This window comes from Convolutriloba macropyga, chromosome 3, assembly GCF_964194025.1.
Source record: "Convolutriloba macropyga chromosome 3, txConMacr16.3, whole genome shotgun sequence".
Taxonomy (NCBI): Eukaryota; Metazoa; Xenacoelomorpha; order Acoela; family Convolutidae; genus Convolutriloba; species Convolutriloba macropyga.
The window spans coordinates 11867463-11882041 of NC_134470.1; the positions used below are offsets into that span (position 1 = coordinate 11867463).

General features: G+C 36.3%; 1 protein-coding gene across 2 annotated transcripts in view; it reads right to left on the bottom strand.

The window, feature by feature from the left end:
• The window catches only part of LOC142335936 (uncharacterized), a 40589-nt gene that overhangs the window by 977 nt on the left and 25033 nt on the right, over positions 1-14579 (bottom strand). Inside the window, exons 3-6 of one of the 2 annotated variants that reach the window (XM_075384339.1) lie at positions 14253-14342; positions 7323-7489; positions 3146-3321; positions 613-627 (exon numbers count right to left, since the gene is read on the bottom strand). In XM_075384339.1, coding sequence (XP_075240454.1) covers positions 613-627; positions 3146-3321; positions 7323-7489; positions 14253-14342 — 448 coding nt within the window. The remainder of the gene's footprint in view (positions 1-612; positions 628-3145; positions 3322-7322; positions 7490-14252; positions 14343-14579) is intronic. The other variant, XM_075384340.1, reaches the window with a different exon arrangement.

The following is a 14579-nucleotide window of genomic DNA, read 5'->3' on the forward strand; positions in this document are numbered from 1 at the left end:
AAAGAACAGTTTGCATACTTCGCGTCTTTTGCTGACAACTGTCACAAAAAAATTTAATTGTCTGATTTTCAATTCACGAATTTCTTTTTTAATTACCTAAGAAACGCATTAAAGACAAACACTTTTTAATCGAGCCATCTTATGGTTGAAAGTTTGTTTGCATTTTGTTTTCAATCCACGATTAGTATTTCGAGGGAGGGCCTTTCATCAAAATAGTTACAAGTTGGGCTTTCTTTGTTCATTTCTCTCCAATTGATGCTTCGTGAAAAGCTATCATCGCTGAAAAAAGCCATTTTCGAGTAGTTTAAATTCAGCAACTACACGTATTGCAACGTAATGTCAGCAATAATTGCGGTGAATACTAGTGAGATAAATGTCACCACAATCCTTTCAAAAAATTACATCATTCACCGCTAAAAGATACTAAATGCTTTGTGGCGATTTTTTTATAAAAAATTTTATACTGTTATTCACCACAAATCCTGCATTAATTCTCCAAATTCTGTACAAAACTTCGAACCGGAAATGAGCTGACGACAACATAAAATGAAAGCAGACGATTGAGCGCATGTGAACGCTCATTTAATTTGTAAAATCATAAAGAATACTTACGCGCTGTTCCCACTCCTAAAAGTTGCAAAATTATGATCGAAACCGACTAATTAGTAGAGCTAACACCTCTGAGAAATCACTTGAGGCAAATACCAAAACTTGGCGCCTCTGAAGACTGATCCGAGTTTCACAGATGAAAAAAAGGTTACTGAAAGCAATCACTCTTTGAAACACATGCCCCTCTTTGAAACACATGCTTTAGGGAGCTCTTTGCTATTTGTCGAAATGGTGAACAGGCAAAACAGTCCAGACAAAACAGTCCCAGACAAACAGTCCCGAATAGCAAAATATTCCCATACAAAAAAGTTAAGCATATGCACACCAATTAACAAAGAAACTCCTTAAATTATTCATATGATTGTAATTTATTGAACAATTATTAAGCTGATTAAAAAGACTTTTTGCCAAAATATGTGTTTTGAAACAAGTATTTGATTTAATCCTGTTTCATATCAATTAAAAAATGCGTTCAGAAGCTTAACTCACAGATAATGCTTGCTAATTGTTCGTCAATTGTGTTCACAGTTCTTTTGTCTGGGACTATTTTGTCTGGGACTATTTTGGTTGCTTTTCTTGGACCATTTTGTCAGTGACTCGTTTGTCTCGGAAAATTTTTCAATTTGGAACTGTTTTGTCCGGACACGTTCAAATTGATTGCACCCATTTCTCATTTCAACTTACTACAGTTATGAATTAAGCAGTTTTAACAAGTTGTGATCGAACCTAATGCTTTTGGGCGTAAAAAAAATTTTGTGATCTTGCCATCAGTTTTTTTTTAAAATATATAAAGCAATTTGTACAAAAGCACAGAATTTTGACTGTTCAATTGTTCAATTCTTAAGCACAATATGAAAATATACAATTTTAATGTGCGGAAAAATAGAATTGTCCGAGACAACAAGATTTCGGGTGTCTACATCAGTTTTAGGAACTTTTTTGAGACGATTTATGAATTGTCACAGATTTATGAATTGTCCGACACCAATAATTTTGCAATTCTGTAGTTACGCAGAAAAATTATACATATATGGTATATATGGTACAAAAAATATCAATGAAACCATGCGCTATGGTTATGAAATTAATCTCCTACCAAACGAGGAGTTGAAATTAATTAATCAAATTGGTTAGCTGCTTAGTAAAGTTTTTAGGAATTTTTTAATTTTCAACTTGATTTAAAATGTTAATCTTAAAATGCTCAGTAAAACCAAATTGCATGCCACTGTGATTTGTTTGACGATAAATTTTTATTATCATATTATATATGTAATTAAAAATGGTATTTTTTGTTCTAATCCTCCGAACATTTTTGGAGTAAGTTAAATTAGATGACTTTTTTTGCCAAATCTGGTTGAATGTGATCTTTTGTGGAGTGACAAAAAATTGGTATGGTTGAAAAATGAAAAAATCAATTCATAAAGCAACTTTTTCAAAGTTTTCTTCTCTAAAAACAAATTGAGCCACATTTAAAACACTGATATGCAAAGAATTTTTGCGTAGGCAATAATAATTAGACATAGAATGAAACCAACAATCAAATGAAGAAAATCAAAAATTCCCAGTTTTCTTCTCCAGCCAGGCAAACAATTTGAGTTTAGAAAGTGAAAAGTTTCATATGTTTTGTTAATCAGATCCAACAATTAAGTGGTCATGTTCCAGTGATGACTCTTTCCTTTTTTAAATTGCTAGTGAGGACTTGCTCAACTGTATGAAATCTTTTTGAGGGCGCTTACATTAATCTGTCCTAGTAAAATAAAAAACAATTTCAAACATATATTAGAGATGACTTGTATCTAATTGAAAGTTTAGTGTGGCCGAAACCAATTGTAGTTTCTAGATACATTCAGCGCGAATATTAGATACATTTAGTGCGAATTCGAGTTACGTTGCGTTCGACAAAAAAGATACATAAATCGAGCAGATTCGTGATACATAGCGCGCAAAAATAGGATACAGGGCTTGCATCTCAATTTCGCGGTTCCCTTGAATTTTACCTGTGTTTGCTGAAGTATCTATTTTTTCAATATTCTTGCATTTTCAATGTAATAACATAGAAAAAACGAACAAGAGATACACAGATGGGGCAAGTTTGCCCTTGACGATTTGGTTATACCTCTGCGGCGTTATATAAACAAGTCCAGTTTCTCAACACAACTTTTAATCCGATTTTATTACAATAATTGTCAATTTTTTATGTGTTATCAAATTTTTCACCAAATTGATAAATTTTTCGTCACAATGCTATATTTTCTTTTGATGTCTAATTGACACTTTGATTTGACTATGGAAAAAATGACAAATTTGAGTAAACTTACTTGGTAAAAAAATTACGTTATGGGACATATTGTTATCAATCGGTTCAAGCTATGGTTATCGAGACTTTGATCCCTGGCCAGAAATAAATGGTCTTGAAAATGCAGGATAGCGCTGAAGTGTGGACACTGGTTCTGCCAAAGTACGACCATATGACAAGGAAAAAAATCTGGAAGATGGGCGAATCATAGTTGCAATAATCAATAACTTTTCTACTCACGATGAAGAGCAACGGTCCATTTTCTCCCCACTAGCCACCAGTTGCTTATAGTTATCTTCAGAAAACATAGGAGTATCCGCATAGTTTCCAGCTCCCAAATAGTGGCACGTGACTATGGTTTTGCCGTTGCAAGTTCCAGAACCACAACCAATCTGCACTGAAGAATACCACATCATCTGCAAAGACAAACACGATAAACAAATCCGACCGCCAGATTGACAAATGTCAAATGGCACCCAAAAAAACGACGGGTTGATAAAATTCTGAATATTATAATTTATACACAATTTAAATGCTGTATAAATTCTTTAAATATAAATTGCATGGACTATCCAGACCATAATAAGTGCAAAAATTTTTGCATTAGCTTGTTTGCAAAACAAAATGTGTCTATTGGATTCAATTTACATTAGCTGAGATTGCAGAAAACGTGAAAATATGAAACGCAAATACTTCAACTTTATTTGTCTTAAACCTAACGCGTTATTCCATCAACTGATAACTGAGACTAACATGCTTAATTTTTTCCACAATCTAAAGCAATAATAAGAAAAATAACAAAAAACCAAAAAATGTCATGAATTACTACTGAAAAGTGTTTGACAGTTTAAGACAACCAGCTAAACTTCAACAATTTAACGCCGAATAATCTGAGATTAAATTAGTGCATAAATAATTTTTCCATTAAATAAACTCAGAAAGGTCCGTAGTTGCTGAATATAATTTTTGGCAACAGAAACATATTATTCTGAAACACAGATAAGAAACAAATTCTTGTAAAAATCTAGACTATTTCTTGGAAATCTTAATCGCCCCCCAGCAAGTGGGATTCGAACTATTTTATGTAGTAAAAAGCTCTAAAAATTAAAATTAGAAGTGGTTTCCTTACTCAATTGAAAATATGGAAATTTTTACCTCGAACAACAGTGCGGTATACAGCATTTTGATTCGAGGGAAAATTTCCATTTTTTCAATTGAGTACGCGAAACACTTATAATTTTATTTTTTAGAGGGCTTTACTACATAAAATAGTTCGAATCCCACTTGCTGGGGGACAGGGACTAAAGGTTTAATTCCAATTTTTATTCGCTCCAACTCGGTTGACCGATATATCGGGTTATGGGAGTTATTGATGTCCAAATACAAAAATTATTTTGGAGTCTTGAAAAAGATTTCCAAGAAATAATCTAGCTTTTTGCAAGAATTTGTTTTTTTTGTGTGTTTCATAATAACGTTTTTGTTGCCAAAAATTATATTCAGCAACCAGTGACCTTTCTGAGTTTATTTAACGGAAAAATTATTTATGCTCTCATTTCATCTCAGATTTTTCGGCGTTAAATTGTTTAAGTTTAGCTGGATGTCTTAAACTTTCAAACACTTTTCATAAGTAATTCATGACACTCTTTGATTTTTTGTTATATTTCTTATCATTGCTTTTGATTTTGGAAAAAAATAAGCATGTTAGTCTCAGTTATCAGTTAATGAAATAACGCGTTAGGGTTAAGACAAAGAAAATTAAAGTATTTGCGTTTTATGTTTTTACGTTTTCTGCAACCTCAACTAAAGCAAATTGATTCCAAAAGACACATGTTGTCTTGTAAAATAGAGAAACAAAACGCTTATTACTTCTTAGTTTAGTTTTCTGTTGTAATTGTTTTGAAGAAAGACTTAAGGGGCATTTTAATATTGCGAATTCAGAATTTCGCTCTGCATGTGTGTGTACGGAAAGAAATTAATTGCATTATTTCATTTAACTTCCTGGTACAGTGTTTCAGATCTGATGTTGTCCTATTTTTTTTATCATGTGCACCGATGGAAATATTCCCGTGCTTGGAAACTATTTTCTTTGCTGCACACTTTAGCCGGTCAGCTTCATTTGAGATCCACGAGCAAAATCCTCGACAGTAATTTTTTGGCATTTTTGTTCAGTGATAAATAAAAACAAATAAATGATGCCAGATCAGCTCTCATCTTATATTATAGGGAAACACTAAGAGCATGTATTGTAAAAAGTTTCTCAGTTCTAAAACTTTTGGGCATTAGATTGATACAATTATCATTTTTTGATTTAATTTGAGTTTTGATTTTTTTAGTTGACGCAATTTTACTAATGGTCTCTCAGTGGATTCAATTGGCTAATTGACTTATAAAAGTTATGTTTTTTGATCTTTTTGAAGTGTTTGAATAGTATCATTTGATAGCACTTTTCAATCTACAAAAAAATGTAGGGACATTTGATGACTGGCGGCTACAAGCAATTTTCCCCTATCAGTAGCGTATTAATTTTTGTATCTTTTTAAATCCTACTGATTGATGTAATTATTTAAAGTATAGAAATGGCAAAAAACGATAAATTATCAACAGAAATTTTGTTTGCTCAAGCATGGCGCAAGAGTCAGAATTTTTATGCATTTTACCTCGTTTGACACAAACAAATTTATCTGAGTTGCCTGACAACAGTTCTATCAATTTTTTGAATAACGCACATTTCTTAAATTTGTTTTCGAGATTTTAAGTTTGGACAATTTGTCATCAGCTTTTGAGTGCTTCTCATTATGTTTGATCTCTGCGCTGTTATTAGATAAAAAAAGACGCGTTCTATTGGTTGTCAAGGTCAGAGAACCAATTAATCTTTAATTTGCTTCAAAAGTTTTGTGCTCTATTTGATTGACAAATGCGCAATGTTTTCAGATGAGAAGTTTGGAACTTGATGTGCAAACGCTATTTCATGATAACTGACAGGACTACCATTTTGCCGATAATCTACTTCTGGAAAGTCTTTTTGACATTTCAGAATAATGTATTTGTCTCTGCTATCTCACTTAAATGCTATCCAACTGAACTTTAATACATTCAAAGAAGGTTTAACTATCTGGTAAAATCACCATTCAATGTACGGACTGGTTTCAAATTGGATGACCAACTAGTGAAAATAAGAGTCGTCTCATTATAGCCCCCCCCCATAAAATGTTTGCTGTTTATTACGGTTTTATACAAATAATATTAGGAAGCATGTTATGCCCACTATGATGGATTTATCATAGTTGAGTGTTTATTATAATGGTGTCTAGTCTAGACATGGAATTACAAAAAAACTTACAATTCCAGTTGGAAGGTGTAAATATTGAATTAAATTACTAATTAACCGGTCGAGGATCCTTGTTAAGTTCCAGGCAAATTCTTTTCATGGGTTGAGTAAAAGTCTTTTCATAGGCATTTTGGTTTAAGTAGGGTGTTTTCATAGGTAATCCTGTTCATAAGTTAAGTCTGTTTTCGTAGCAACCTCGGAACTGTTGAAAAAAAATTTTGCTTCTGTACATACTGAAGCAGCACCGGTGCAAGACTAAATAGCATTGGACCAGAGCAGGCCAAGTTTAAAAACAGTTCGAAAACTTCTAAAAGACTTTGAGAGTCCCAAGATAATGCAGTTAGTGCAGCTGGACTGTATTGCCACAATAGTTGATTCAATGAAACTAGGTAGTTTATTTGTACTGGCCTTCTTTCCATTTGCCATGACGAAAACGTAGTGTTATTCTCTTTTCCCTCCTCCAAATAACAAAAATTGTCATTTAAAAAAATATATGCAGCTTTTTGATAGAATGTTGGTTCGTCTAAATGGAGGGCAAGCTGACTATATTCTAAACAATAGTTAGCAAAAAAATTGAACGTAGAATTTTTGTTGTTCCAGGACACGGTTTATTTCACATCCAAATTCTAGGACACGTTTTTTGTCTAGAAAATTTGAGGGCGGTTGATTTAGTTCCGCCAAATTCGAGGACACCGCGTTTAGTCCAGGCAATTTTTTCATACTAAAAATATACCGAGGACAGTCTTTTCATGCCTTAAATCTGTTGAGGACGATGTTTCAATAATTCCAAGTCTAGACTAGGGTGGAATTAATTATAATTCTGCAATGGTAGATACCAACAAACTAACACATGGTTGGTAACAACATAGAGGAACTATCAAACTTCGAGAAGTAACCAAGTGCGGCATCAAGTTGTAGTCAAATGACGGAACTGTGTTAGGACCCTTTAGAGATTTTAAAGTACTAGTTGGGCTTGCACAAGTCATGAGATCGATAGGTTATGTAGATATTAATAGCACAACGAGAGTTGATTAAATATTCTTTGATTAAAAGTGCTCTTATTTTTCTCTGCAGTATCCAGTTGCCTACCTGGGTAAAGTGTCCGACTTTAGTCCAGTCCACGCACTTGTCCCATTTGTCAGTGGGGTCATCGGGGTACTTGTAGTCTTTTATCTCAGAGTACCATGCTTTAGACGCCTTTTCCCCCAGGTCAGTTTCCGAGTGGTCATCGCCACCCACGAGGTACAGATTTTCACCTTGATAATTATGCCAAGATAAGAGGCTTTGTTGAAAGGCTGGATAAAGAAAACGTACGTCGAAAAAAACTACAAGTGGAGGAACACTTTTGCATGCAGACCTTGCAACTGGAATAAAATTTTTGACACTTGTACACCAAAAACAACAAGACATACAGCTTTACAATCAGCAGAGCAACAGAAAAGTGAACCATCGTATCATCTGAGGTGTTTTGTGAAAAGCAAAAACAAGAAGAACCAATTGATTTGAGCGTACGTTGAGAAGAAAGGAAAATGTCAGGGTATTTACCAAGACTTGCAACGTTTATACTAGTTGACAGACTTCATTTCAACAGAAAAAAGAACACTGTTGATTTAGATGATGAACTCTGCTGCATATGTGAATGATATTTTCTTCGAACGTAAACTTCGCTTTGATTTTGTTCAATCGCTATGAGAATCTTATTAACCTCTCCTATATCTATCAATTGAACAGATTCCCCGTCTCTCAAGATTTCAGGGGCCAAGAATTACTTATGCCAGACTTTTTTCAATTTAGTTGCGTGCGTTTTATTGTATAGCCAAAAATCGTAAATTTCAGCTTTATTTCATGTATGTTTTCAGATGGAATGATCAGTAAGACTTCGCTTTTCCTTTGGCGCATTTGAGAGACTGACACTTTTGAATCAAATTTATTTATAAAGCAACCTGTGCATTCAATCTGGTTATTGTTATAACTACTCAATCAATCTGTTAGGCTTGACAGGTTATATAAACATCGTTTTCTTAATGTGAAAATGGAACAAAGTTTCAGCTTTCGCTGAGTGAAATTGCGTTTATAAGATATTTCTCTATTCCTCTCTTTTTCAGAGCAAGCATTGACCAAGATTGAGAAAAAATTTTAAAAGGCAATTTTGGTGCCGTTTGCTTGTATCCTCAAGGTTTGAGCGAAAGTATTTGCAAAAGTTCATTTTTGTCATTAAGCGTACATTCTGCACTTGCCGGCCCCTTGTTTTCACACATCAGCGCAAGAAATGTTTCAACAAGGCTATCTATTATAACGATTCTAGGAAAGGCGCGTAAAAATTTGTTAAAAAAGCAATTTTATGTTAAATCTGTTGACGCATTTATTGCTGAATTGGTTTATTATTTGATTCAATTACATATGGTAAGTTAATGATAATATATATTCACAATTGACGGCTATAATAGCGCAGGTTTTATGGTCTTTATCGGTTGTTTGTATTCAAAACTATGTTAATTTCGCAAAGTTCTGAAACTAGCTAATTTTTTATTTGATTATGTGTTCTCCAGAATTGGAGCAAAAAGTAAATACCAAACCTGCTGACTTCGATGTAAAAATGGCTGAAAGAATATCCCTAAAAAAATTTTAAAGCAAAAAATTCACAGGTAGTTCTTTCTAAACTCATGATTTGACCATAACTCGACCCTTGTCGTGGTCTCGAGCACGAGTAACAAGAATTTTATTATTTTAATAATTGAATTCAAAATGGCCTAAAAGAACAAAATTTCCCGGGTATTTATAATCCGTATCAGTATGAAAATTTACAGATCCGTCTAGATATAGATAAACTGATATGTGTTAATTTACACCTTAGTTGTGAACAAGTTTTTCCCCTTGCCGTATATGGCAAGTACTAGTGCAGTTTTTTGCACTTAACACATTGTTCTCCCTACCTGAGAACATGTCATTGCTATCTACTGGGAGGTTCGGAGAGTTGGTTACTGATCGAGTTTGGTGGTGGGAAGGTCGAATCTATCTCACAAATTTATGGTTTATGTACATTGATAAACTTGTGTTATGAACAAATTTGAATCGACGATTCGGTTCAAATTAGAAGCCATTATTCAATTTCACTTCACCAAACATCAGGTAGGAAAGTTTTCTTTATATATCGAAGTTTTAACTTAAGTTGCAAAGTTCGCTACATCCTCCCTCCTTTTTTAAGCAAGTTTGTAGGAATAGCTTCTCCAAATCTTTCTGGCCGTTTTTTATTTCTGCTTGAAGTTCTCGTGGTCACTGAAGGTTGTTCCCCTTCGACTACTGAGGTTTCTTCAGTAGAGTTGGGTGATGCCACGTCTATGTCGTCCCTACTGCTCTCAGACTGTGAGTCAGTAGATTCAGTCTTGATGTCGTCAGGTTCCAACCGTGCAATTTGGTTGTCACTAACAAGAACTGTCTTGTTTGAATTCTCCGGCTGGATGAACGAAGTGTTCATTCCTTTACGGATAATGAAAGTAGCTGGAACCGTTGGTGAACTGTTCGTCGGTTTGAAGAGGACTCGTTCACACAGATCAAAATCAGTGACTGCTGGAAGTCTTCTTTTGCGTCCCAGTAGCAGTTCTACAGGAGTTTTGCCCCGCGTCTTGGAAGTGTTCCGATGTGTCATTAAAACCCGCTGTAAGAAAGCGCCAAATGACGCATTCAGATTTGCACTCCAGGCTTGAATAGCCCGTTTCACTGTTTGGACCGCTCGTTCAGCAATCCTATTTGCTCTTGGATGGTAGATGGGAGATTCTATCTTTTTAATCCCAAATGATTCACACCATTGCTCTAGGTCACTGCTCACAAACGCAGGACCAATGTCTGATACTAATGTTCTTGGTATCCCAAATCTTGCAAAGATTTGACTCAAGTACACCTTCACTGTTTGTGAGGTTCTATTTCCCGTAGGGAAGGCTTCTATCCAACCTGATCCCGCGTCTACTATCACTAAGATATTACCTTGATCCTTAACGCAGCCCCAGTCTATGTGGAGTCTTTCCCAAACTTCAGCTCCCGGCCAAGTAGATACTGTTTTCCCCAGGCTAGGCCTGTTTTCTTGGCATTCCTTACATTTACTGACAAATCGAAGAACATCTTGACTGATGCCGGGCCACCAAGCCATCATTCGAACTACTGTTTCAGTTGCATTTTTGCCTGGGTGAGTCTCATGAGCTTTGGCCATCACCATGGGTCTTATTTCGGGTGGAATGAAAGGCACAACTCCTCGAAAGATGATTCCATTGTGAATGGTCAAGGCGTTTTTCTGTTGTTCAAATCCTTTCTCTGCTTCTGAGCACTGTTTCCAGATGCCGCTTTTTATTCGTTTGATGACATCTTGAAAGAGTCGATTCAATCCCAGCTCAGTTTTGATGTCTGACTGTGTCACCAGGTCGGATTGGAGGAAGTATATATTTTCAAGAGCAAAGCAGACTCGATCATTGTCATCGTCATCATCAAAGTCTAGTCTGCTCAGAGCATCAGCGTGGGGGATCTGTTCTCCGGTTGTATACTTCAATTCGAAGTCAAATCCCATCAGCGCTATCGCTCATCTTGTAATTCTTGCTGATGCTGTTTTCGGAATTTCTTCGTCTGGGGCGAAGAGATATTTGAGAGGTTTGTGGTCAGTCTGTAGAGTGAACTTTCTTCCGAGTAGGAATTGTTTTAATCTTGTGACCACAAAGACGATTGCAAGTGCCTCTCGCTCAATATTGGAGTAATTTTGTTTGGCTTGTGACAACTTCCTCGATACGTAGATCACAGGATGTCCCTCGTGTGAGAGTACCCGCCTATAGCTTTCTCTGAGGCGTCTGTTGTCACGGTTGCTTCCTTCGTCAAGCTGTAGGGCTGTACAAGAGGGTTAGCACATAACTCGTTTTTGATGTTTTCAAAAGCATTTTGCTCTTCCTTGTCCCATCTGAATTCTTCTTTTCGAATTTCGTTTAGGGGTAGCTGTTTGGTTGCAAAATCCTGTATCATTCGACCATAAAAATTTGCTAAGCCGACAAAAAACTCGAGTTGTTTCATATTTGATGGCGGCTTTGCATTTTTGATTTTCTCAACATGTTTAGGATCGGGTGCTATTCCTTCTTTGGAAACAGAGTAACCAAGAAAACTTACGCTTGAAACTGGTTTTGAGTTGCATTTCTTCCCATTGATGGTGAAATTTTTAGCCGACTCTTGACTGCAAGCATTCGTTTCTCGTATTGATCTTTTGTTGTTCCATATACCAGAATGTCGTCTTTGAATATGACCACACCCTTGATTCCTTTGAGAGTTGACTCAATGCAATTCTGGAAGATTGATGAAGAGTTCTTTAGGCCCTGAGGAAGGCTGCACATCTTGAACAATCCTTGCGATGTGTTGATTGTGCATATTTCCTTTGCATCCTCGTCCAGCTCAATTTGATAAAATGCATCTGATAAGTCAATTTTTCCAAAGTAAGAGGCCCCATGGAGATTATGAAAAACGGTCTCCATGTCTGGGATTGGATAGTCCTCGTCCATAACTTTGCCATTGATGTGAACTTTGAGGTCCACGCATAGTCTCAGAGCTGCATTTTTCTTCCGCTTCCACACTAATGGTGATGTATTTGGACCCCACCAGGTTGTACTGGCTCCAGGATGCCCTGTTGTACCATTGTCTCAAACTTCTCTTTGACCCTGACTTGGAGAGGTAGAGGTATCTTTCTACTTTGCAGAACATTGGCTGTGATCCCGGTATGAGTTTCACATGCGCTTTGTATCCTTTGACTGCAGGTATTCTTTCATCACTCACTGCATTGATGCCTTCTTGGGGTAGTATGTCTCTCCCAAGTAGCCCAAATTTTTTGTCGGATTGCACAACTGCTAGTTGTTGTTGCCTATACTTGCTTCCGTTCCACTCAACATCACATGTTAGTGATCCCAGAAGCGTCAGTTGATGACCATCATAGGCCTCAGGACATCTGACTTTCCCATTTAACTGAGGTTTACCAAGCTCAGTCCAGATTAAGGATGATATCACGGTGCTATCAGCACAGGTATCAACTTGCATTTTTATTTTACGGTCTTTTACTGTAATGTACTCCCATGTCACCGACATCTTAAACACGTTTTCCCGTGTATAGTACATTCCCATCTCCATTTCGGATGATGTTTGACCAGGTAACTTACCCTCTTCCTCGCAGAAGTTGTTGTGCTGGTCAGACTTACCTGACTTAGGCTGGGTTTCACTTCTGCACATTTTTGAAAAGTGCCCCACCTTTTCAAAGGTGTTACATTTCTTGTTCAAGGCCGGACACGGCTTGCTGCTGTGTGGCTTACCTCCACATCTATTACACAAGTTACCATTGCCTTTATTACCAGTGAACTTTTCACTAGGTTTTCTGAAGGTCTTTTTGAAGTTGTATCCCACTTCTTCTTTTATTACAAATGGTCTATTACCTGTTGAGGAACTCGCAAAAGCCGTTGCTTGACTTTTGAACTGTAAGCTTTCGGTCATTTTAGACAGAGACATCGTTGGTTTAGTTTTATTGCCGTCTAATGGTCTTAATTTGGCCTCAGGGTCTCTCAAACCTGAGATAAATTTTATTTTCACCAACTCTTCCTCAGGATTGGTTACTGTTTTTTCGTTTTTCGAAGTCACAATAACGTGCTTCTTCTCTGAGGCGCGCTAGAAAATCGTCGTCAGATTCTCCAACGCCTTGGACAACGGACACAAATTTAGCACTTTCTTTCGTTACTACTCTCTCCTTAAATATGGTTTTGAATAGCTAGTCTGATCTCTTTAAAGGAAGTGTCTAACAATTTTTTAGGGATCACAAGGCTCCTAAGTTTAAGAAGTGCCTTCTGGCCGCATATACTAAGAAAAAGATTTGTTACCTGTAGGTCCACTACCGTACCGTCGTTGTTGACTTTATCTTCTTTCTTCTCTGCGCGACATTTTGCCACAAAAGACATGATCCACGCAGTACAGGATTGAGCATTCTGCAGATCCAAGGTTTGTCGGTCGCTTGGTGGTCTGGACACCATCGTCGTGGTCTCGAGCACGAGTAACAAGAAATTTAATATTTTAATAATTGAATTCAAAATGGCCTAAATGTACAAAATTTCACAGGTATTTATAATCCGTATCAGTATGAAAATTTACAGATCCGTCTAGATATAGATAAACTGATATGTGTTAATTTACACCTTAGTTGTGAACAAGTTTTTCCCCTTGCCGTATATGGCAAGTACTAGTGCAGTTTTTTGCACTTAACACATTGTTCTCCCTACCTGAGAACATGTCATTGCTATCTACTGGGAGGGTCGGAGAGTTGGTTACTGATCGAGTTTGGTGGTGGGAAGGTCGAATCTATCTCACAAATTTATGGTTTATGTACATTGATAAACTTGTGGTATGAACAAATTTGAATCGACAATTCGGTTCAAATTAGAAGCCATTATTCAATTTCACTTCACCAAACATCAGGTAAGAAAGTTTTCTTTATATATCGAAGTTTTAACTTAAGTTGCTAAGTTCGCTACTTCTCGATATATCACAACCCTATTTTTCATAAGTTCTTTATCGAACAGAGTTTGGTCGAGCAAAATATCTATGGTCGAGCAAAAGTTGTGCGTGACATATAAAATCAAGCAAAAGTCCGACCTTACAAACAGCGTGACAAAACTTGGGTAAAGAAAAGCTCCATGTTCCCTGAGATAAAGCTAATATCTTTTTTGCCTCCAACATGGCTCTTTCATAGCACTTTAAGCCACGTTCCATTTAAATAAAGTAAAAAAAATTTAAAGAGGCATCAAAGTGCAATCTCAGCATTTCTGCGATTTTATGAAAGTCACGAGGTTTGTTGAATTTTTTCATTCGCCGCACGTTCTGTTTCTCTATCAAAAACCAAACTGTATGGTTTTCATCGAGTTCTACTCGACTTCAATTTTTGCGATCTATTTTTGATTTTTCTGCTGTTTTCTCTCGATAATTTCTTAAAGATTTTTTAGATAATTTTGATAATGAGCATACCTTGTTTGAATCTCCTGACTGATGCGGATGAGTGGACTAAAGCACAGCTGCCACTTGTCAGAGCATCAGTGTGGTCTTGTGCGTCCTTGGCTAAAACGATCAAAATTAATTGAAAAAGAACTGATTTTTTTTACAATTATACAGAGTTTGACCATTAATAATTAATGTTTTTACGCCCTTATAATAGTTTTCAAAAACTTGTCTTTTCCGCCCCCTTCCCTCCAAGACGTTATGCTCTCCAATCTGACGCACAACAAAGGTCATTAACAATTAACAAACGTGCCAGCACTATTAATAAACGTGCCAGTATAGTAAATCATTCTGTTA